The sequence below is a fragment of the Cygnus olor genome, chromosome 3 (assembly GCF_009769625.2).
Source record: "Cygnus olor isolate bCygOlo1 chromosome 3, bCygOlo1.pri.v2, whole genome shotgun sequence".
NCBI classification, from domain to species: domain Eukaryota; kingdom Metazoa; phylum Chordata; class Aves; order Anseriformes; family Anatidae; genus Cygnus; species Cygnus olor.
This window is the reverse complement of record NC_049171.1, coordinates 69,106,143-69,129,974: the sequence shown is the minus strand read 5'-3', so window position 1 is coordinate 69,129,974 and position 23,832 is coordinate 69,106,143. Positions and strand designations below refer to the sequence as shown.

At 40.5% G+C, this 23,832-nt stretch overlaps 1 protein-coding gene and 1 long non-coding RNA gene across 8 annotated transcripts in view; both read left to right on the top strand.

The window, feature by feature from the left end:
* Window positions 1-15,729, top strand: part of TAB2 (TGF-beta activated kinase 1 (MAP3K7) binding protein 2) — a 62,412-nt gene extending 46,683 nt beyond the window's left edge. For 6 of the 7 annotated variants that reach the window (XM_040552521.1, XM_040552519.1, XM_040552518.1 and 3 more), the window contains exons 3-7: window positions 1,365-2,877; window positions 10,596-10,756; window positions 11,363-11,456; window positions 12,346-12,426; window positions 13,686-15,729. In XM_040552521.1, the coding sequence (XP_040408455.1) occupies window positions 1,365-2,877; window positions 10,596-10,756; window positions 11,363-11,456; window positions 12,346-12,426; window positions 13,686-13,831 (1,995 nt within the window). In that variant the 3' untranslated portion in view covers window positions 13,832-15,729. Of the gene's footprint in view, window positions 1-919; window positions 1,185-1,364; window positions 2,878-10,595; window positions 10,757-11,362; window positions 11,457-12,345; window positions 12,427-13,685 lie in introns of those variants that run through there. The other variant, XM_040552523.1, reaches the window with a different exon arrangement.
* A 6,883-nt stretch (window positions 15,730-22,612) lies between these two features.
* Window positions 22,613-23,832, top strand: part of LOC121067698 — an 8,198-nt gene continuing 6,978 nt past the window's right edge. Inside the window, exon 1 of the long non-coding RNA XR_005818391.1 lies at window positions 22,613-23,712. This is a non-coding gene — a long non-coding RNA (uncharacterized LOC121067698). The remainder of the gene's footprint in view (window positions 23,713-23,832) is intronic.

Here is a 23,832-nt window from a genome sequence, read left to right as displayed (position 1 = left end):
GGTGGAGTTCAGGCTTGTCCTCCCACTTCTGTTATGTCCTTTCATTTTTTTCTTTTTTTCCCGATACAGTCTTGCTGTGTCTGCACATCTCTCTAAGCTCTTATCTTGCTTAAAGATGAGAGCTACTATGTGCTAGTTTAACAAAAATAACTGTTTGCAAAGCATATAGTGTGAATCACTTTCTTGCTTGTGTATTCTTTAACTGATAATGTTACTACTTGGCATGTGCATTTTTTGCCTTGATCGTTTATATTCTTTCTGGTAACTGGTGTTCTGTGTGTTTGGATAAATTTGACACCTATTTAATTTTAATAACATCTGGGCCTTAACAGGTGCTCTTCTGGCTTAAAGTATTAACCTTTATTTCTTCAGGTGGGGGGCAAGGGGAGGGCACGGGGTGGCGTAAGAAAATGTAATATGGACAGAGCACAGTGTTCTGAAGTTATAGCACCAGTGCATGTTCACTCTTCTAAAAGCCCTTATGTGGGGAAACTATTGTGGAGATATGAGTACAATGTTATTGAATTTGTGGAAATACAGAAGCAGGATTAACTCTTAATTTGCTTCTGAACTGTTCTTTAAAAGCAAAATAACCAGGTTGTGGTTTTTGTTCCAAGTCATCTTATTACCAGTTTTATAAAGAAACTTTATACAAATACAAGTACTTAAAATTTTTTGTAAACAGTGGTTTAAAATATAAATGTCCCCTGGGTTTTCATTAATAGTTTCATCTTGCAAAAGGGTAATCGTGTGCTGTATGTGCATAAATTGAATTTTTTACGTTGCTTCTGAAGTCACGTACTCCTGTACAACTTCTTGGTCTGCATGTTTCTTCTCTGCGCAAGATTCACTTTTCATTTTCAGCAGGAGGTAGTGCATAACGGGTACTGAAGTTTTTGCAAGAATGTTTAAAATAAATGTGTGTTTTTATCTTGGTTTTAAGTTATTTACCAGAAATATGCAGGTAATGTGAATTGCCTTCTGTCACTTTCTTCTCAAGCCGGAGACTTGTCATTGCTGCAGATTGTTCTGAAATTGGGAAGGAATAGCAAAAGTATTCATCAAAGGTGTATTGTACTGTATCATGTTAGCTTGTCAAGACCCAGGATGTCAGTGTCATTGCTTCAGCAGCAATGCAGACCTCTGCCCTTGATGCCAGTGATGGAGTTGCTGTTCTCAAACTAGTAAGCTTCACATGCAGACCCCTTGTGCATGTGTAGTAGCTATGCTGGCCAACTACCTAAAGCTTTCCATATGATGCTACATTGTTAACTTTTCAGTGATGATTTCATGCATATATAAATATGTATCCAACCACGATGGTATTTTATCAGTAATGTCAAACTTTCATCTGTCTTTTATAGAATAACAATAATTTGGATGCCTGTTGTGCAGTTCTGTCTCAGGAGAGCACAAAGTATCTCTACGGTGAAGGAGACCTAGGTTTTTCGGATGATTCTGGGATTCCTGGACTACGAAATCACATGACTTCTCTTAATTTGGATTTGCAGTCACAGAATGTGTATCACCATGTAAGAGACGGAAGTAGAATGAATGGAAGTAGGACTCTAGCTCACAGCGTTAGCGATGGACACCTTCAAACCAGTCAGCCCAGCAATGAACTATTTCAGCAGGAACCACAGACGGCACCTGCGCAGGTTCCACAAGGTTTTAATGTCTTTGGAATGGCTAATACAGTTAGTGCTTCTAATCCAGGGCAACACCTTGGATTTCACCTAGGCAGCAAAGGAGTATCTAACTTGTCTCAACAAACACCCAGATTCAACCCCATTATGGTAACTTTAGCCCCAAACATTCAGCCTGGCCGCAATACCCCTACGTCTTTGCACATACATGGTGTACCTCCTCCCGTACTTAACAGTCCACAGGGAAATTCTATCTATATTAGGCCTTATATCACAGCTCCTAGTGGTACAACTCGACAGACGCAGCAGCAGCCAGGCTGGGCATCTCAGTTTAATCCTATGCACCCTCAGCAAGTCTACCAGCCTTCGCAGCCAAGTCCTTGGACTACTCTTCCTACATCCAGTTCTACGCCACATACCTCATCGCAACACTCAACGCAGCCAAACCAGCAAGGCCACCAGACTTCTCATGTCTATATGCCTATCAGTTCTCCTACTACTCCACAAGCACCTATGATTCATTCATCTGGTAGCTCTCAATCTTCTGCTCATAGCCAATACAACATTCAGAATATATCCACAGGACCTCGCAAAAACCAAATTGAAATCAAACTTGAACCACCACAAAGAAACAGTTCCTCTAAGTTGCGCTCAACTGGCCCTCGCACCTCCACTACTCCCTCTTCCCTCAACAGCCAGACATTAAGTAGAAGTCAGCCCACTGTTTACATATCGGCCAGTCCTCCAAATACTGATGAAGTGATCACACGTGGTCAGCCTAAGGTCTACATTTCAGCAAATGCCACAGCAGGAGATGATCAAGTTGTACGGAACCAGCCCACGCTTTTCATATCGACAAATCCTGGAGTATCTGCCACTTCTAGGAATATGTCTGGTCAAGTAAGCATGGGTCCTGCATTTATTCATCACCATCCACCCAAGAGTCGAGCAGTGGGCAACAGCACCACTGCAACCTCTCCTCGAGTGGTGGTTACGCAGCCTAACACAAAATATACTTTTAAAATTACAGTTTCTCCAAATAAGCCCCCTGCAGTTTCCCCAGGGGTAGTCTCCCCAACCTTTGAACCTACAAACCTTCTAAACCTTCCCGATCACTATGTTGAACCAGAGGGTATCCAGCATCTTACTGACCCTGTTTTAGCACATGTGGATAGGATCAGTGATGCACGGAAATTGAGTATGGGATCTGATGATGCTGCCTACACGCAAGGTAATATTCTTAATATAAATAGTAGAGATTTCAACCACATTGTCAATTCAGTATGTAGATTACAGAACGTGAAGCAGTTGATAACCTTTGTGATGTTAATGTTATCTTCAATTTTAGCATTCTTGAGCGTTTCCTAAATAAATAAAAGGTCTATAAGCGAGTCGTAGATTTCTTTTTATGGCAAAGACATGCAACTGAATATTTGGAGATAATTCTTCTGTTTGTCTTAAGTAGATATGTTATCTGTTTAATGAAGTGGAGTCATAGTGTCTTTGTTTCTTTGTTGTTCTGAAGGAAATGTCTAAGCTTGTTCAATTTGTCCTGATGATTTAAAGTTACAAGTCTACTGGCAGATTTTTGGATCAGTTGAGATACTGTTTCCATTGGATAAAAATTACAATTTGTTTTTGCAAATGTTACTGAAGAAAAGCAGGCTTCAGAAGCAATTAGTGGGACCTAATGCCTCTGTTTCCTAATGTGTGCCCAGCAATAAAATGCTTAAAGCCTTGATACTTCTGTTACGTTGTAAACTGAGATGGAGCACCGCACCAAAGAAAGCTATTGGAAAGGGTCAGTGGTGTGAAAGGAGAGTAAAACGTAATGTGATACAGCAACCCAATCTGTTAATCTTTTTCTTCTGTTGTAATATTTTTTACGTGCTTTTGTTACCATCTTGATGGTTTATTAAGCTACTGTGGGCCTTTTGGGTGAAGACGTTGAATGAGTCTTAGGATACCTCTGCAGTACTCGGAATGGATTGTCAAAATCATTTCTCAACTTATTGGTTCTTTTTGGACTCAGCAAATAATTTGGCATTAAAAAACTGTTTTGTTCCATGACTACTCTAAATACGCTTCAGATTAGACATTGTGTAAGTACAGTGATCAGGACACTAAGGCTGGTGCACATCTGCAGTACTGTAGTAATTAAGTGAATTGAAAGTGATTTTAGCTTATGCACTACTTCTGGAGGCAATTACATTGTTGGTGAGAGAATAGCCCATCCTAACTCAAGTATCTAAAGGTTAGGTGTCGAAACTAAATGAAACTAAATCATCCTAGGCAGTGTTTTACAATGTGTGAAGAATTAAAGAACTTAGGAATGGGGTTCATATGTAGATAAGTGAAACAAATGCCCTCTAGAAGTGGTATTCCCCTTTCCCTACTCTTTCCTGCCTACTTTAGTTCTAGGTAACTTAAGGTATGCAGAAATGAAGCAAGAGGAATCTCATCCTTACTACTGTAAACACTCTTACCTCACAGGCACTCTGCATTTGAGGTGTTTGTTGGGGAACGGTGTCCTCTCTCCTGTTCCCCTTTTCTGACTGGGGGACTGACTTCTGCCAGGTCCAGCTCTTCATCTCTTGTTCCCCCAATAGCGATGGCTGCTCTAGACAGACATGCTGTTGTCTCTACAAGCAGTGGGTATCAGCATCTACTTTACCAAGCTGAGGCAAGTTCATGAAGCCCAATTCTGCTGTGCAGCCTTGCGTTTGGAAGTTTTGACTGGCTCATGTGGGGCCCAGTTGTTCCTGAAGCCAAGGCGTAGACACAGTTTCTAGTAGTGTAGATGCATGTTGTGGGCTGGTGTAGCTTTTGTTTCAGTGCTGACATTGGAGAAATACCTTCCTTTTGTGTCCTTCACTAGTTTGCATAAAGCACGCTCATGTTTCCCAAGTTCAGAAGTGCTTGGGACTTCTGGCATATGTAGCTCCATTTCTGCTGTAATAAGTGCAGTATTTTTTCTTTTTGTTACGATTTAATCTTTCGAAAGTTGAGATGTTTGTGACTGACTTTACTGGTATGACTGTATTATCTGGAATCTGGAAGTCCTAATTACTACTTCTAGAGATGGATCTTCTTCTTAGAGGTGGTTGGCTTTGTTTTTGTGTTTTCTGTACATACTAAATGTGATTTAAGTTACTTGGTGCTTTCCATTGTGAGGCCATGTTCTAGGCTATATATAGTTTAGCAAGGCTGTGCAGAATCCATCCATACCAGGTGCTTGTCTCACTTTAATTTTAGCCAAAACAGATGAGTAGTTTCTCTGGCTCTGATTAGAGAAAAATGTATTTTCATCAGCTTTTCCATTTCAGCCCAGAAAGCTCCGTATCTTGGCAGGGAGAACTAAAACTGGCTTGGGGTAGAAGGAATGTGGAAAGCAGAGTTGATTTGGTGTCAAATCAAGGAGATCTCTTTCACTTTGTTCCAGTGAAACAGATTCATAAGCATGGTCCAGCCCGGGAGAATAGAAGGTGTTGGACCTTCTTACACACAAGCGCTGCCTGTAAGCGTAGTTGCTTTGGTGAAAAGCAGAGGGAACTGATGGCAGGAGTTCTCTTTTCTTTATTCCGTCATCTTCGTTTCTGTTCAGACAGAAGTACGGCCCTGACTAGAATACCTAAACATGAGGACTGGAGCTTGTTATCAAAAGGGCAGGATGAAACAGTCTTCCCGAAGAGAGCTGAATAGTGTGGGACAAGGATTTCAGGTGGGCAGTAACAGGATAAAAAGACTTCAAGTCTCACCAGCTAAGAGCAGAATGGCCTCTGGCCACTAGAGAGTACTGGGCTCACTCAGAACCTGGAGCAGGTCATGAACGCCGTTCTTCTGCCGGCGGATAGACAGGGGGCTCTCTGGTAAAGCATAGGGCTTGTCTGCCTGGGAGCTCGTCCATAACCACCAGTTAATTTGCTCTGATGTCCCACAGGAAAGTCAGTGTAGCTCTCCATGATGGAGTTTATCTTTCCAGATTTCTCTTTAGGGAGGATTTTAAAAAGGCAAACACAAAAGGTGTAGTTCTGTATTCATACAAGTTACAAAATCGTGAGTCTAGAGATAAATGAAGACATTGCAGAACCGAAGTTGTCCAAGGGACTTTATTTCAAGTCTAATATTGTGTAGGCACCCCAGCCTATTCTTTTCTTGATTACATTCTGGTTTTCTGCCATGGTTTCCTCTGCTCTTCTCTCCCTTAAGTCTCAGTGGGTAGCAGAAGGCTGTCACAGATTTTTGTTTGGCTTAGTGCCAGAAATGGAAGCTGTATGATGTGAAAACAAGTAGGGTAATGCTCAGATACTACTGATGTAGTTAAGACATACATGTTACCCCAGTATACTAGGTTATCTCTCTGCAGTTGACTTTGATGCCAAGGAAGTGACTGCTGGCAGACTTTCCAGAAGCAGTTGCTAATTGTATGTTCCTTGTTTTCTGGAATTCCAGTCTGAGATCCTGGGGACTTGCTCATGGAAATGTTGACAGCACCCATCCACTAGTGAGGTCAATAAGAATTAATAATGTTAGAAAAATCATACTGGAAGCATGCTGAAAAGGACAGCCAGAAGAGGATAAACTTTTATGCTGATCTATTTAGTATCAGTGTCCTGTATATACAAGAGTATCAATTCCCATTACTTACGAGATTTCAGTGTGTAATACAACTTTACTAATATACTCAACAGAGATTTCAGTATATTATATAAGTGCCTTACAGATGACAAACAGCGATACTCATATAGAAGCTGAGAATTCAGTGCTCGGAAATGTTTATGCATGCAGTCATATGTTGAATAGTGAGGCTAACCAATTATTTAGTAACTGCTCATTCTCTGCAGAGCTTTCAGCCTCTGTAATGGGCAAGCAACTGTGCTATCAAGAAAAGAAATTATTACATAATTTGTAGCTTTATGTTGTCATACAGTAAAGCTTAAGTCCCTTAGTTCAATACTGTTTGGCTTTTGACTATCTGACACTTCCATATTTTTTTCTTTAACTTCAGGAGGGGTTGGTATACATAGTTACAGACGTAATCACCTGTACCAGGTATATAGGTATTTATGTGGATGTATGTTTACTTAGCAACTCTTGCCACCGTGTTTTTAATGTAAATATATTAATTGCAAAACTAGTTTAGTAACTCAACATTTTGCATAATTCTCACTTCTTGGAGCTTTTTAAAGTTTTCAAAAAGGGAAAAAGGCTGCAGGAAATTTCTTAAAATACTAACCAATCCTTACAGATGCTCTTAAAAAAGAGAGATTTGAGATACAGCTGTGCCCCGTGCTGTAAGAGTCCTTAAGTTCATTGCATAATGTGACATAAGAAAACATACAGCATTATATTTGGCTCTGCATATCAGGCATATGCACCCTCAGTAGAGCTCTTGTTCAAAGCATTAAAAAAAAAAGTGGGAAGGGCGTTAGAGGAGGATAACAGAAATCAGTATGAAGTGTTGAAATTGCGTGTTAAATAAGGGAATTTTGTGGAGCTTCAGGTACAGATTTTGAAAGTATGCATGAACAGAGGTGTGTCCTCAAGAATTTCACAAACCTGTTGCCACAGAGGAGTTGCATTACCAGAATTCTCCTTTCTCCACATTGTAACAACTATGAATTTTCATTCTCAAAATTTCTTAGGTCTATAGAGTAGGGTGGAATCATTGTGTCCCTATATTAGCTTTTTTCTTAGATACACTTAAAATAACAAAAGATCATCTAAAGCATTAATTGTTTAAAATTCACATTCACAGATGCTTTGGGAAAACAATTAGGTATACATTTTCAAACACATTATATTCAATACCTGTTAGAATGGGTCTCTGAAGGAGCAAAGGTCTTTTGTCTTCCCAGGTTGCATGCTTCCTATAATTAAAATGGTTTGCAGCTGTTTAGTGGGAAGTGCCACTGTTTCCTTAGACATTGACATGCACATTGTCAGAGAATGGAAGTGCGCTGTTCATGCCAATCTGTTGAATGTAGAATGCAAAGCTGAAATCACTGAGGGTGCACAGTACCCTGTTTCCGCATAATGAAATATGAAACACGGCCATGAAATCTATTCAAATTGTGGTACGCTAACAGTGAGTCAAGGAGGCAGGCTTGGTAGTTCTTGTGCTATGGTGATGACAGTACATAGCTTCTTTTTAAGGATGTCTGAATATGTAAGTGCAAGCCTGAGCCTTTCTGTTTTGTACTGCAAGTTAGCCGATAGAGAATAAACTGGCATGTGCATCTGCTGCCTGCACAGGTGGAATCCCATCCCTGCAAGTAACACAGGATTATCAAAAAAGACAAATACGTTTCTCCACTAGACCTAGTACCTGAATCTCCTTTAATTCAGAGATGCCCTTTGCAGTTTTGTTAACATTTTCACTAGCTCTGATCAACACTAGGGGGAGCCGATTACTTACATTGCAGTTCGTTGTTAATAAGTACTGGTGGGGGGGATTTGTCACCCCGTTATTTTTCTGCAGCTGCCAAATGAGTATTTATGCAAAATTGCCAAATTCTGTATAAAAGCCACCACTTGAACTAATGTCTTGTCAGTTCCTTATCCAAGTTATTTTTAATAGAAGTTTAGCATAGCAATAGCAAATGATTATTTTTCTTTAATCATAATGGTAATTTTGTAATAAGTGTGTTTAAAACAAAATATTTGGGGATTTAAAACGGTAAAACAGTCACAAAGCAGCTAGGAGAAAAAAATTGAATAGTGTCTGGAAAGTGATGTGAAAATGAAAATGCTATGGGCATCCATCAGTGCTTTCCGCACCCCGTGCGATTCCGTAATGACAACTGAATTTGTCAACCGCAGATGTTGGAGAATATCAAAATGAGTTATTTGCTTGCCCTTTAGGAGCACAGCTAGGGAAAAAAAGAAGTCTTCCAAAGAGGCAGTCTTATTCAAAGCCTTGCTCTTGAATCCGTGCCATGCCGTGTGTCCTGGAGATACTCTGATAGCACTCTTTCTCGCCTTGCACGTGCAGCATAATCGCTGCTAACCGACAGCCTGCATCTGTACTTCTGGCAGGTCTGAAGAGTCCTGGGCCTGCTTGGTAGAGTGCAGCTGTGTTGCTGCGGGTCACATCCCAATAACCTGGCCTTCGAAGAGTTGGTTCACCAGTAATACCGAGGCAATGAAAGCAGGAGGGACTTGTCTAAAAGTAGAAAATAAGTCTAGGAGGAAAAAGGCTTTGTGATCTCCCTGCAAGAGTAGGGTAGGGGCAAGGCAGTCTTTGATTTCCTTTCTGTATCATTGCAGCTATGTTTCTGGCTCCTGGAGTTCATCAGCAGAACAAAGTTCTTTTCCTCAGTTGTTTCTAAAGGCTGTTTGAGAGGGGAGGCTGTATTTTGAGACCACTTGCCTGCTAATTCTCAGTCTTCAACAAAAATCTGTATCTTGGGATTTCAGTTGCAATGCTTTTGTACTATGGGAGAGCACAGCTGCACCTTCTACTGTAGCATGGCGTGTGGCTACTGCAGATAAAGCTGCCCATCTATATAAACACTTCTAAACTGAACAAAAACAAGTAGAAACCAGTACAGCTCTGTCATTTCAATATGTTTTGAACACATGCGGCTTAAAAGCCTGGACTGAATCTGAGTAAGGCCTTACAGTTCTCTAACACTGTACAAAAATACAAAAATAGTTTGGCATGGTTCCTCCCTCTGAAGAACCCCCGAGAGAGAAAGTATGGTGTGTGGGTGAGCGAACAGGCAGGAATTGCAACGGAGGGCAGTTCTACCTGCTGAAGATGTGGAAGGTTTCATCTTTTCGATGTGCCTTTTTTTTCTACTGCTACTACTCAGGGAACCTAACCAGCCAAATTAGTGCTTTGACCTTATTGGTACCTGAAAGACACTGTGGTGAATGAAACCTCATGTTCTAGCCAGTCGTGTTTAAATGCTTTGTTTCAGAGGCAAATTTCTACCTTTTTTAATACTTTTTTTTGTTGCTATTTCTGAATAATTTCCACAGTGCTGTAGTCTGCGAAGCTGGTCCGTATTTACACGATTTATTAATTTAATGGATAAACAGCTATGCAGAAGTTGAAATGATTGTTGAGATTATTTAATGAAATATTTCTTTCATTTGTATAAAGGTCGTCATTGATTTGAGCGGTGTTATGTGCTCATTTGGTGATATTTAACAGTATACCTATCTTTAATGAGCTAAACTCTTGTATAAATTTAATTGCATGTTCTATTTATGTTCTTCATAGGTTTAAAAAGATTTCGTTTAAATGCTAACGTTGCTGTCTCTAAATTAGACCTCCTTATGTTATTTGATGTATGAATAGAAAGCAGCGATAGAAATTAGAAGCTGAGCTAATGGTTCTGCACCCCAGTTCGGGGGTACATACATGGCATGCAGTCCAGCCTCTGTGATAAATATAACTGATGTTTACCAGCAGTATTGCTTGTAGTACTTTCTGTTTTGGTTTCGCTTGATGTCTCCTGCTATGAAAAGAACACTGGATTATGTTCTAATCCAAACAGTAATAAAAGTCAAGATCTCAGTTCTTACCTCGCATATATAGTGCTCTGCCGTGCAGTGTTCTCTCCGGAATTTCATTCATCCCATCTCCTTTACAGTGACTGAGCAGAACACAATGCAAGGAAATGTTTGTTGGTTTCTGGTAGCTGTTCTTGTAGATTTGCTGGGTTCTTGAAAAAGACTTTTACAGATTACAGCTAAATTGTGCATGGTCATCTATCACATGGTATGACTTTCTCATTGTGTTCGCTCGTTGTCTGCAATTGATTTGTGCTGTTTGAAAAAATCTAATGTTTTATGTCAGAGACTTTCTTGTAAGGAGAATGGAAAAGCAATCTGTAGAAACGTTTGTCTATATTTTGCCAAATATTAACTTTCATCTTTAACTGATGTTGTCATATGAAAGATAATAAAGTAGATAAAATGGGACTTTATGTATTGCAGCTTTACTGGTACACCAGAAGGCCAGGATGGAGCGACTTCAACGAGAACTTGAGATTCAAAAGAAAAAGTTGGATAAACTAAAATCAGAGGTCAATGAAATGGAGAATAATCTGACACGAAGGCGGCTGAAAAGATCGAATTCTGTTTCCCAAATTCCATCAGTAAGTTGAAACGTCTGTAGGCTATAAACATAAACCACAAGCATGGTCTGTCATAATAAATTAAAGGAACAGTGGCTCGTATCTTGACAATATACTAGTGATAGGCAGTACAGCTAGAACTGAGCTGGTGAACAGTGCAGTTTAGAAACTAAACATGCATTATTTAGCCATCAGCATTTTCGGTTCAACTGTTTTGTGAAAGGTTGCTTTTGAAGGCAGTCACAAAAGGTTTCAGTCTACAACTGAATGGTCGTACTGCTTTTTGCACAGTATTTTTTTTGTTCTTCATGCGTGTCCCAATCTCAAAAGAAACTGATAAAGCTTTTAGTGCCAGAAGATCAGCCATTGATCTGGGGGACCACTGGCTCTGTTCTAACGACAATCTGGAGTTGTACAGTCAGCTCTGAAGTCTGATGAGAGAAGAGTTCAGTGGGTCTGAAAACTTTTTGTAGGGTTATGATTGGACTGGAACAAAGGTCATTGCAAGGGAAGGTTCTCTTATCTTCACTTCTAAAACAACTAAATAAGTGCTATCTACCTATGTGTGAATGATAACTGATGATAAAATGGGAAAACTTAGTCTAACAGGCAGATTTATTTTTTCAGCTGGAAGAAATGCAACAGTTAAGAAGTTGTAACAGACAGCTGCAGATAGACATAGATTGTCTAACCAAAGAGATTGATCTTTTTCAAGCAAGAGGTACAGTATGCTCTTAGTACATCGGCAACTGTAAATGTTGATTTTATGTTCTCCTTTCACTGTCTGCATGTATCAAAAGTGGGTGTTAAATTATGGGTGTACATACTGTTTGCAAAATCATCACGTTAGTTTGAGTGGAACCGTGAAAGTAACTGTTTAAGCCTTTTGTTTTTGTTGGCTTTATGATTCTTCTTAATCCCGTGGTCATTCCTATCTCATACTTGGCTCAGAAGGGAGACTTGCAATACCGTTTATATAATAAATGCTGGAAAAAAATCTCTTTGGTCACTTGAATATCAGTGAAGAGGGGGAAGAAGTTTTTCTAAATAATATAGCCATACGTACATGTCCTTCTTTCCCATCTTCTGTTTCTGTCTTGTATTCAGCATCTCTAGTTAGCAACCAAAGTGCTGTTGTAACTCTATGTGCTCTCCTCTTTCAAATTTCAGATTCTATATCTGTGTTACAGCAAATTGGAGTTAGGAGTTCCTCTAAGTATCGAATCCAAACCTGTATTATATACTACATAGCAGATCATACAGTTACAATTAAAGTCTCAGCCGAACTAATAAAATGTTTGTAAATATTTAAGAGTGGGGAAGAAAGTCATATTTAAAGAGCTTGGTCAGTCAGCTAAGAAGAGCTGGGCAGTAGAAGTCAAGACTCCTGGATTTTGTTTCTGACTTCATTTTATATTGTGTATTTTAGGCAGTAAGTTTCTCTGTGTATTCTTGACACCACTAATATCTCATTCTGGTTTGCACTGACACCTTTATATAAAAGATAAGTGAATCATAGTACTGTCTCTTGGAATTACTGAAACAAATTGATATGCTTTCCTATCCAATTTTATTTTAAAAACTATTGCACATTCTTTTTTCATTTTTAGGACCACATTTTAATCCCAGTGCTATTCATAATTTTTATGATAATATTGGATTTCTTGGTCCGGTGCCACCAAAACCCAAAGGTACTGTATTGGTAAAATTTGGATTTAATGCTAAATATCTGAAATATCTGGTTTCCATCTAATACTAAGTTCTTTCTTGTGATTCTAACTTAAATGTTGATTGTGAAATAGATTACTTGTACAAGAGCATACAAATCTGCCAGCCTATCATAGAAGGAAATTAACTTTCGTTTCCTTTTACTAGTTGTTAGCATTTGCATTGACTCACAAATTTAAATGTCTAATAACTTGGTACTAGCCCTCTTGAAAACACAAAGCTAACTCTAACTGGTTTATAAGCCTCTAAAGTCCCTTCTGTCCTTCCCTTCTTTTCTTAATAAAATCCTAATAAAATTTGTAATAAATTCATCAGTACTGCATCTTCATCCTTCATAAAATTTAATTTTCATTTTATCTTAAGTTTCACTAAGTGTGATGCAGACTGTAGACTTAGACCAGAGTTATCACTCTCCACAAAATGAAAAATAATTTTTTACCATTGTGATCTATATAGCATTGTACTTCCTCAGGGAGGCTCTCTGTCATCTTGCAGAAGTTGCAATTGGATGATTGCTAATGAGGGGTTCTCCAGTTGAAATAATTGGCTAAAAGACTTTGCTGCAGTTGTATAAACAAGGAACCCTTAACTTCAGGAATCACTCCTCTCTTTTCATCTTTTTCATCTCTTCACTTTTAATCTTTTCTCTTCTAAAATAGCTTAAGGTTGTTGTCTAACATGCCATGGAAAAAGATGCACTCTTATGCTTGGGAGGATTGCTGTACAGCATGACAGAGCTGGGCTTTGATTTTTCTTTAGTGTATCTGGTTATCAGGTTTGGGGAAGAACTCTCAATATCCACTCTAGGGTTAAAATGTTAAATACATGAAAAGGTTACAAAGCACTTATTTTCTATCATAAAAATAATTTGGACTTCTCCATAGACTTCATACTTAAAAATCTTTTGCATGTTTCCTATGCTGATGAACTTGTAAATTTCATCTCATTTTCCTGCAACAGCTCTGAGCTGAAACCAGAAGGGAAGAAAACAGAGTGAAGGGATGGGAAACTTGCTTTTTGTAGTTTCACGTTGTGCCATTTGGCTGACTTACAATCAAGCTGTAGTCAAGGGGGTGGTAAAAAGCTGCCTCTGTCGCTAGTAACAACTGTGCAGTTCTCAGAGGAACAAGATAGTTCTCAGTTACTGAGAAAAATCATCTCAAAATTCTTTCCATGCTGTTCTTGGTTAGTAACTGCTTATCTTATCTCTTTCATGTCACAGATCAGAGGTCCATTGTGAAAACACCAAAGACTGTTCCAGACACAGATGAAGATGAGGGAGCTCAGTGGAGTTGTACTGCCTGTACTTTTTTAAATCACCCGGCCTTAAATCGTTGTGAACAGTGTGAAATGCCCAGGCATTTCTGAGCCAACAGGCCCGTTATCTTTTGTAAAACCACAGCAAACGTACAAGGAACTATCCAGTCATTGGGGGGCATAAAAAGCATATATGTGTAGGATTTTGTAAAATTGAAGGTGTGACGAGATGGTGTTTTGCTAATGTTAAATGTCAGCCCACAGAGTTAGTAATACCTCAGTGTTGTGTCACAGGCAGTTGAAACTCATCGGCTGAAAGGTAATCTGCTGAAAGACTCGGTTGCCAGCTGCCTAAACCATGTGCAGTATTACCAGTATCCCGGTAACACGCCGTGTTCAGTGCTTGGGTGTTGCCCATCCTCTTCTCTGCCCCGATGTCACTACTGAATTTTGACAGGGGAAAGGAACAGAGTGCTAGCGTTTTTTGTTTTCGGAGCTTTCAGTGAAACACTACATGCACAGAGGAAATCTAAAAGGAACAAGGTTTAACTATTTAAACTGTTTGCTGCCACATAGTGCCTTTGATAAAGGGAGGAATTTCACAAAACAGTGGTACTCTTTGCCTTGTCTTCCCTGAAAACATCTCTGTGAAGCCAGAAATCAGTACAATCACATCTAAAGATGAAAAGGAAAAACTGCATGCGTTGTCTGTACAATACACAGTGAAATACCCCAAAGCTTTTCCTACTGTACATAGCTCTAGAGCCTGCTTTAAGTGATTTCTTTTCTTCACCTTTATTATTTTCTTGTACTTCTGTATGTATAGTGTAATAGTCTTTTTGTTAACTTTTTTTCCCTTTAAGTGATTAAGCACGATCATGTCCCTTTTTTTAAGCTTTTATCTGAGAGAAGCAATGCCTTAAAATAAGAGCATTAATAAGAAACTATGCACAAAATAGCTTTCCTCTGCTCATTCTGTACATTGCTCTTGTAAATGCTGATGATCTGTGAAGACCTGCAGATGCAGCGTGGTAAAAATGCAGGAAAAGTTGGAAGAGTTATGCATATAGTTCACTCTGTACACTGAGTTTTACGGTGGGTGACACAAGGTAGCATTTTGTCTGGCATGAGGAAACTTTTTAAACTAAGAAACTTTTCAACCCACCAACAGATCAGCATCCGAGTTAAGCTTGCTTCATCTGCTGGGTATCTTGCAGACTCCTGAGGAGAGATTCGTTGGGGAAGTACACACAGTGCCAAAATCAACAGCAGCAGCATCATACAGCTTTGTTCAAGAACTTTAAATGCTTTCCTGTTTTGGCAGCCAGTTTCTAAACCCGACTTTGTGGTGAAGTCTCATATTTATAGAAAACAAGGATAGCAATATTTAGGACAACTGAAATAAAGGCTGGAAAAGAGAAATCAAACAGACTTGAACACTGAAGCAACCTCAAGCATCTCTTTATGTTGATGATCTATTTTTTTAAGGAAAATACTCACGTGATCAGGAATGTATCTAACAGATCAAGGAAATGGAATTACAGTGCAGTGTGTATGAAAGACAGCACACAGGATCATGTAGCAGCACTTAGAGTGAGGCTGGAGGGAGTGCTAACAATGTAGCAAGAGACAAAGTAGACTGTCACCCACTGTAAACATTTGCCAGTGGACATTGTCATTAGGAATTTTACAAGTGATCTATGTGAATGCACAAAGGCCTTTGTTTTGAAGGCTTTGCATTTTTTTTTTATGTGGGAAGAAAATGCCAATCCCAGGTAATTAGGCAGTAGACTCAAAGCACTTGCATTCAATGCATTTTGTTTATAAAATGAGGCCTTGTTTTTCAGCTTCATCTGCAGTTCTATGTGAAGATTGACAAATCAGTTTTTACCTGTTTATTAATAAAACCTAATTTGGATATCTTGAGTTGATGGTTTTGTGATTTAGCTGGGTAAACTGTCTTTGTAACAGATAAGTTATTTATAAAAATTAAAAAAAAAATTATATTCTAATGTTTGTTTTTGTGATTTGTTTACTTATTCCATGCTGTGGAGTAACAGAAAAGTCAACAGAGCAATAAGTATTAGCAGTATTAAAAACAGGCTGATTTCTTATGACCACAGGTTTTATGTAAGCCTTTGATTTGTTGAATCTTGTATCTTGACTCCCATGTATTGTCCATTTTAATGGGGGCAGGAGGGATAATCCGTACGCTTTAAGGGTATATGACTTTTAAAATATTTTTCTAATTCAGAATGAACAACCACTTTGTCCAAGGTAATATATGAAATACTTTGTGTATTAAGGATTGATATGCTTAAGCTGTATTTAGTTGCAATGTATATTATAACAGATGTGGATGTGGAGTGTTCCTGGACATGTCTTTCCCACTTGGACCCTGTCTAGACAAATACTTGGTATATGGTACATGGGCTTTCCTGAGACACAGTGATGCTGTGCCAAAAACATTCATTAACATAAATCGATTAGCTGGATTGCCTCGATCCACCATGTGTAAAATAATGCTTGGAGCGAGGAGGGCAGTAATTTAAAAAACAAACGAACAAAATTCAAAAGTCTAATCTCAGCTGTGAGTGGAAAAAGCATGTTGGGAAATAGGTGAAAAGGAATTCTGTTCATCCTACTAAATGCTTAACTGATTATTTCTCTGCACTTATCTTACTGCTTATTTTCTGGGAGGAAAATAAAAAGTCTGTTTACATTGGAACTCCAGCTAGCTTTGCTAGCCGTCAGCACATTAGTATAAGAGTGTATCCAGCAGCATTTTCAGTACCTGATCCTGGGATAGAGGGGCAAGAGAAATGACATCTCCAGTGTCTTCTATTCCACAGACTCTTACCTTCACCCTCAGGGGTTTGTGTGCTTTCTGTATTTCATGTTATGTATGCCATTAGCTCTTGCCTTAAACTGATAACACTATATAGACATATCAGTATTATATTTTTCAAGGGTAGGATTTTAAGGGTGTAAGCTTTGAAGGCTGAAGTAGAACCAGATTTCACTGCTGAATTTTCCCCTTTTCCTCCTAGAAGATAAATATGAAAGATTGGGTGCAGTGAGGTTAATCTTCATCTCACGAGCATCAGTAGTTCATCGTGGATACTGATTTAGGATTTTACATTTCCGTAATGTCTTTGGCAGGGATGTCTGTAATTGTGAAAACAAATAGATGAAATTCTTTAGCAGAAAGAAAGTAGACTTCTTGGCTTTTATAGATGCTCCTGTTTATTTTTCATGACTGAAATATTCATCATTTGGTCAAACTTCAAAATGAAGGCAACAAAACTGAGACTAAGAATGGTAACTGGGGTGCTGGTGCATGTCAGTTCTGTGGAACTGGTTTCAGTTCATGTTGCTAGCTTTCTAGGCAAGTTAGAAACTGCATTTTTCTTCTGCAGTCTCCAGTCAATAGAGCTATGTTGCCCAGGAGTGTGGTGATATTTCAGATTAATTGTGAGATTGGGTATCATCTGTCTCACCTAATGATTTTAAAACTGCATGACCAATATTTGTGCCTGTCTGTTTGTATTTGTTTTATTTTTGTGAATTTAAGAATCTATTTTTAATCTTGAAATACATACCTTCAATGTATATTGTAGATGCCCAGGGAGAATACATTTTCCATTTTAAGGAAAGTATCGTTATTAGTGCTGCATTTCTTGAATCAAATTCCTCTACTTTGTATGTACATTGGAGCCCGGATACAAATTAAAGGAAGAGTTGATTAAAGATGTTGAACAAGCGTATTTAGAAAACAGGTGTGTTTATGTATATAAAAATCTATTATCTGCCCTTTTCAGTATATATTGATATTCTGAAATTGGAGTATTGCTGAAATCATGGCAGAAATTTTGCAGTACAGTTAATCAACAGGATCTTTAGTGACTCTTGTGAAGCCATGGTAACTCTTACTAATATTTAGTTCTAATTTCAGATAGCATGGTAATGCTTTGACTTACTTATCTTTGATTGATTGTTCAAAAAATACCTTTCCGTGTAATGTGAACAGAAAACACAATATTAGTTTTAAATTTCTGATTCATTCTAGAAAGTATAATGATTGCAGTGCATTCCTTTATCCAACCTTGACTATGCTTGAGTAGGTTTTTTGTTCCTAGTTTTTAGGGACAGTCTTTGATTTTACGTAGTCCAATGTGCCTCATGAGGTCTATATTTTGTGCAAACTACTTAAAAATTACTGGAGAATGAGAGAACAGGAGTTAGTATTAAATGTTTGAGGGCTTCAGGCTCCATGATGAACTTAAGTGCTGTAGAAACATTTGACAGTGGTGATGAGCATCAAGAACGATGTGATCTGACTAAATTTCAGCCTTTTTTTTATTGTGATACAATTCTCAATGCTTTTTGTTTTTCTGTGATCAAACAATTCTGCATCAGTGATGTGCTTGTTACCTAGAGTTTCTCAGGTGCTACCACCTTGAGGGGCAGCGCTGGTAGAACTCACAGAAACGTTTGTTCCAGCTGGACTTTAGACATCTTAATTGCCAGCAGTGCAAGTGGGTACACAAATGTGCAGTAATGAATCAAAATATGACAATCTCAGGCCAGTATAACAATGCTGCAGGCATAATCTTGGCTGAATATTCTTTCCAGAGTTCTGTTCTCTTCATTGATTTTGGAGAAGACTGAGAGGGGATCTTATCAATGTATACAAGTATCTGAAGGGAGGGTGTCGAGGATGGGGACGGATGCTTTTCAGTGGCACCCAGCGACGGGACAAGAGTCAACAGGCACAAACCGAAACACAGGAGGCTCTGGCTGAATATGAGGAGACATTTCTTTACTGTAGGCAACAGGGCACTGGAACAGGCTGCCCAGAGAGGTGACATCTCCCTCTTTGGAGATAGTTAAAACCCGCCTGGATGCCATCCTGTGTAATGTGCTCTAGGTGATCCTACTTGGCAGGGGGGTTGGACCAGATGGTCTCCAGAAGTCCCATCCAACCTCAACCATTCTGTGATCTTAAGTTGCAAGTGTCTGCCTGTAGTCACCTGGAACTTTAAGCCAAAATGTTTGATTTATATACATGGGTTTGAAATATGGGCATACTGGAAAGGGTCCAGCAAAGGGCCACAGGGATAATGAAGGGATTGGAGCATCTCTCCTGTGAGGCAGGCTGAGAGAGCTGGGACTGCTCAGCCTGGAGAAGAGAAGGCTCAGGGGGATCTCTTCAGTGTATGTAAACACCTGAAGGTGGCATGCAAAGAGGACAGAGTCAGGCTCTTTCTGTGGTGCCCAGACCCAAGACGGGGCAATGGGCACAAACTGGAGCACAAGAGGTTGGTTCCCTTTGAACATCAGGAAGCACTTCTTTACCGTGTGGGTGATGGAGTGATGGAACAGGTTGTCCAGAGAGGTTGTGGAGTCTCTCTCCTTGGAGATCTTCAGAAGATGCCTGGACATGGTGCTGGACAGCCTGTTCTGGGTGTCCCTGCTTAAGCAGGGGTTTGGACCAGGTGGCCTCCAGAGGTTCCTGCCAACCTTAGCCAGTCTGCAGTTCTGTGTGATTCTGTTCAAACTGCATATTGTGTGCAAGTTCATTATAAATAATAATAAAACACTGCCATATTGCATGTGAGTGCAAACTTTGTAGGAGAAAAGTAGCATATCAATTTGCATATGCTAACTGTACTACACAAATAAGCAATTTGAGATGCTTGTATAAACCTAGTCCTGTTTTTTTATGGATGTGTATTCTGTTAAAGGTTTTACGTTCTGTGATTGTGTGCTGTTTTTCCACACTGTTTACAGGAGCGTAGTGGCAATACAATTCTGATGTAGTTGATTTGGTAACAAACGGAGGAAATGTATATTGAGCATTTTAATGTGTGTTTGTCTTAATATTGTCTTAATTGACACTCAGCAACCATACTCAGCTTGTGACTGATAAGATTTGCCTAAATTCAACTTTCTTTTACAATCGAGAGTCAGAGCTGAGAAAAGAGGTGATGGAGACGTGGAGGAAAAGGAATAAGGAATCTTGTGTCCTTTGTTCTTCGTATGTGAAAATATGTGGTGTTTGCACCCTGCTGCAAAGCACAAACTCGGATGTGGAAAGCATAAGTCCAGAACCTCAGAGTTGAAAAGGCTGTAAATAATAATCAGGGAATATAGTGTACATAGCGTACATATGTATGTACATGTAACATAGACTGTGAAGTCATTTTGTGTGCTTGGTCTGAAGTGGCGATAATTCAAAAGTCTGTTGGTACCAGTAAATGGATTTATCACATCATGGAGCCAGTTATTTAGGAGGATTCATTATTTTCAAGGTGGTTGATTGAGCTGATTGATGTGTTTAACGCTCCTGGGCAAAATGACCACATACGTTTTGGGTAGAGATGTACAATATTTCTATTTCTTAGCAGACTTCTGTAATGCAATGCTAAGTAAGGTCAGCAGAAGAGAGGATGGTAAAGTTAGGGAACAGCAACATCAGAATATTATATTTCTATGTATTTTACAGGAAAGGATGGCCAGCTTGTCAGACCCACTTGCGAGACAGCATTGTGCCCTGTCCAGGTAGGAGGTACCCAAAACCAGTTTAACACAAAACTCCTTACTGTTACCAAACAGACGTGCGGGTGTCCCTGTTACACGTCTGCTATGACAGCAAAGTGTCCATCACCCACTGGGGTTTCAAGTTCCACATGTTTGGTGATGTGCCAAGGAAAGGTTCACAAGATCCTCCTAAAAATGGGTTAGTGGGCAGCAAGCCCCTAGAACGCCTCTTAGGGCTGGTAAGGAATAGTGGCCTGCAGGTGAAATGGGGTACTCTGATGGTACTCTGATCCTACAGGTTCAGAGGTTGGATGCTTCCTTAAAGTACACACTTTATGGTCACAAAAGGAAGGCTGATGCGTCAGTAATCCTGGATTAGCTTTTTATGATCCTCCCACAATAGCAAACTTACAAATGTGTTGGTTTCTCATTAAGGTAGTAAGCCTAGAAGTGAGCTCTAAATGGAGATTAGTGACTATTGATCCCTTTTCCTGATGTGACAGGAAATGTGTATCTTAAAGGATAAGAGGTTTAATGCTTGTTTGGAATAAAAACTTGATCAGGAAAATTACCAGACTAAAAACTTCAAATAAGTAAATAATGATTTTATGCTTATATTAATCTAAGATGATAAGAAAAGCTTGTGTGGACAGAACATCTCTAACCAGAAAGAAAAAGAGAAGAAAAAGATACTACTTCATTTACAAACGTTGCTTCACTCATGGTAGCAACTCTGCATTTCTGTAAGTCTCTGGCATTTGGGGTGGCACTTCTCTGGTTTTATTATTTTAATATTTGGTTTATCTATCTGGGGTATAATGTAATTGGACAGATTTAAAAACAACAAAGAAACCCACGAACTCGTCTTAATTTATCATCTTCTCCAACATTCAATTTCTCATTTTTTCCTTCTGTTGTTTAGGGTTTGTGTGATTATTTTTGTGTTAGTTGCATTTCCAGAGTGATTTGCGTAGTCTTCTAGTATTGCAGCAGAGACTTACTGTCACCCAGTCTGGGAAGCTGCCGTTTGGGAAAAAAAAAATGCAGAAGCAACTGGGCTGTGTTGTGCCCCTTCCCACCCTCTCAGCGCACTTTGGGGCTGGAGCTGACTGGGAGCCTGCGTGCCCTACTGGGTAGTCAAGAAAAAATGTGAAGTGCCCTGCGCAAGGCCTTTGGCCAAAACAGTTTGCTTAAAGGGACTTGTTCCTTGGAGAAGATGGGGGTAGCAAATTGAGAAACCTTTAGGGCGAAGAACCTTCTGCAGCAACTGAAGCAGCAACATGCATCCAGAGCTTCACGAGCTTTATTTTCACTGAAGATTTGACACCATTCTAGGATTTGCAGGGTTTGCGTGCTTTGCCTCATGTATAACCATGGTGGTTTTAGTGAGGTGAAAAAGCACCACCTCCTCAAAGGAAAAGGGGGGGGGAGAAAATGCAATGAAAATTATCATGAAGGGCAAGACATACTCAGAGCAGGGAGATTCATAAAATGGATTGCCTATTACTAATGAGCTAGAGAAATGAGAAACAAAGGAAAGAAACCGAAAAAGCCTTCACCTCTTCCACCTCTTTTCACCTTCCCCAGCTGCTGGAAGGGAATGGGGGCTGTGGTCAGTCCCTGATGCTTCGTCTCCACTGCTCCCTCACGGTCACTCCCTGCCCCTGCTCCACACGGGGTCCCTCCCACGGGATGCCGTCCTTCCCGAACTGAGCCTGCGGGGGCTGCCCACAGGCAGCAGCTCTTCAGGAACTGCTCCCACACGGCTCCGTACCACGGGGTCCATCCCCCAGGAGCAAACTGCTCCAGCACGGGTCCCCCACGGGCGGCAGCTCCGGCCCGGGGCCTGCTCCTGCGGGGGCTCTCCATGGGCCGCAGCCTCCTCCAGGCCACATCCACCTGCTCCACCGGGGGCTCCTCTACCCATGGGCTGCAGCGTGGAGATCTGCTCCATGTGGGACCCATGGGCTGCAGGGGGACAGCCTGCTCCACCAGGGGCCTCTCCCTGCACAGGCCACAGGGGAACTGCTGCTGCCTGCCTGGAGCACCTCCTGCTGCACTGACCTTGGTGCCTGCGGGGCTGGTTTTCTCACATGTTCTCACTCCTCTCTCCCAGCTGATGTTGTGCAGTTTATTTCCCTCTCTTAAATCTGCTCTCATAGAGGCACAAACAATATCATTTATTGGTTTGGCTCTGGGCTGCAGTGGATCCCTTTGGAACTGGCTGGAGCTGGCCCTTATCTAAAACATGGGGCAGCTTCTGGATTCTTCTCACAGAGGCCACCCCTGCAGCCCCCCCCCCCCCAAAGCCTTGCCCCATAAACCCACTACAATAACCTGCAAGACATCCTAAAAACATTGTTTTCTCCTAGTCCTTATGTTGCAGGGGCTGTGTTTGCTGCTGGCTAAAGAAAGAGTCAAAACTTGGAGAAATAGTCAAAGGGTCACAGAAGATACAAAACAAAAATCGTAAAGATCCCTCAGGTGCCAGCACCACCACAGCAGCCTGAGGCCAAGCATTTATCTCAGCCGTATTATTGAGTCACAGGTCCCCTTTCTAGAAGATACCCCTCTGGTGACTTGATGGCCCTGCCCTGAGCAGCATGTGCAAAATGTGAATCCAAGACTTTGCTGCCCCCCATGCCCTCATTCTTCACTGTCCCTATCTTTGCCTCTCATCTTTTCAGCTTCCCTTTCTCCCCATTTCAGTGAGAGACTTGAACAGCCCCACAAGACAAGTTCACTGTGTTTTGCTGCAGTTACCCAGTATCCACAGTGAAGACCAGGGCTAAAGTGACGCAGCATCTTGCCTTCTCTCGTGAGATTTTTCCTTCCCTCTCCTTTGGGATCAGAATTCAACTTTATATAAGACCTGAGTAAAGAAAATACTATCTTCTGACAGACACCTAGCACAACTATGAAGCGATTGTCATGTGATGCCTCTTCTGTCTGCAGGAGTCATTTGTTGGTAGCCCATTTCTACAAATTACAATTCCTGTTGAAAGGCAGCTGTTGGGTGCCATCCTCAGGGAACGAGGCTAGAACCTGAAGGCTGGATGCAGGTCTGTGCTGTGCTGCAAACCTGCAGGGTGCTCTGGGGGAAGCTACCCAGGTTATCTGCCCTAGCTCCCCGTCTGACCGTTCTGCGGCTGCAGGATTCCCTTCCTCATTTTGCAGTCTTTCTGAAGCCATTCCCCTGCGACCAGGGAAGCACTTGGAGGCAGATGCCTCTTCCAATGTCTTTTATGTTCATCAGATCTTTAAGGGGGTCATCCGTGTCCCTGAACGTTAAGGTTTTCAAGAAGTGGAGCTGTGCGTTCACTTGATTTCTAATTGCAGCCAAGATAGCTGCCAGGCATAGCTGTGCCGTGTGACGTGCTCGCAGGTGACACAGTGCTGTTACCTCCTTCCCACCTGGAGATCCCAGCTTTGTTCAATGTGGATATAAGGTAAGCAACGTGCAAAAGTACGTCTTGCATCAGTTTCGATGAAACGCATATTCACCTCTTGATTTATTACTTCATGTTGTTGTTCACTGTCTTTTATTTATTTGATAATCTCCTGTCTTT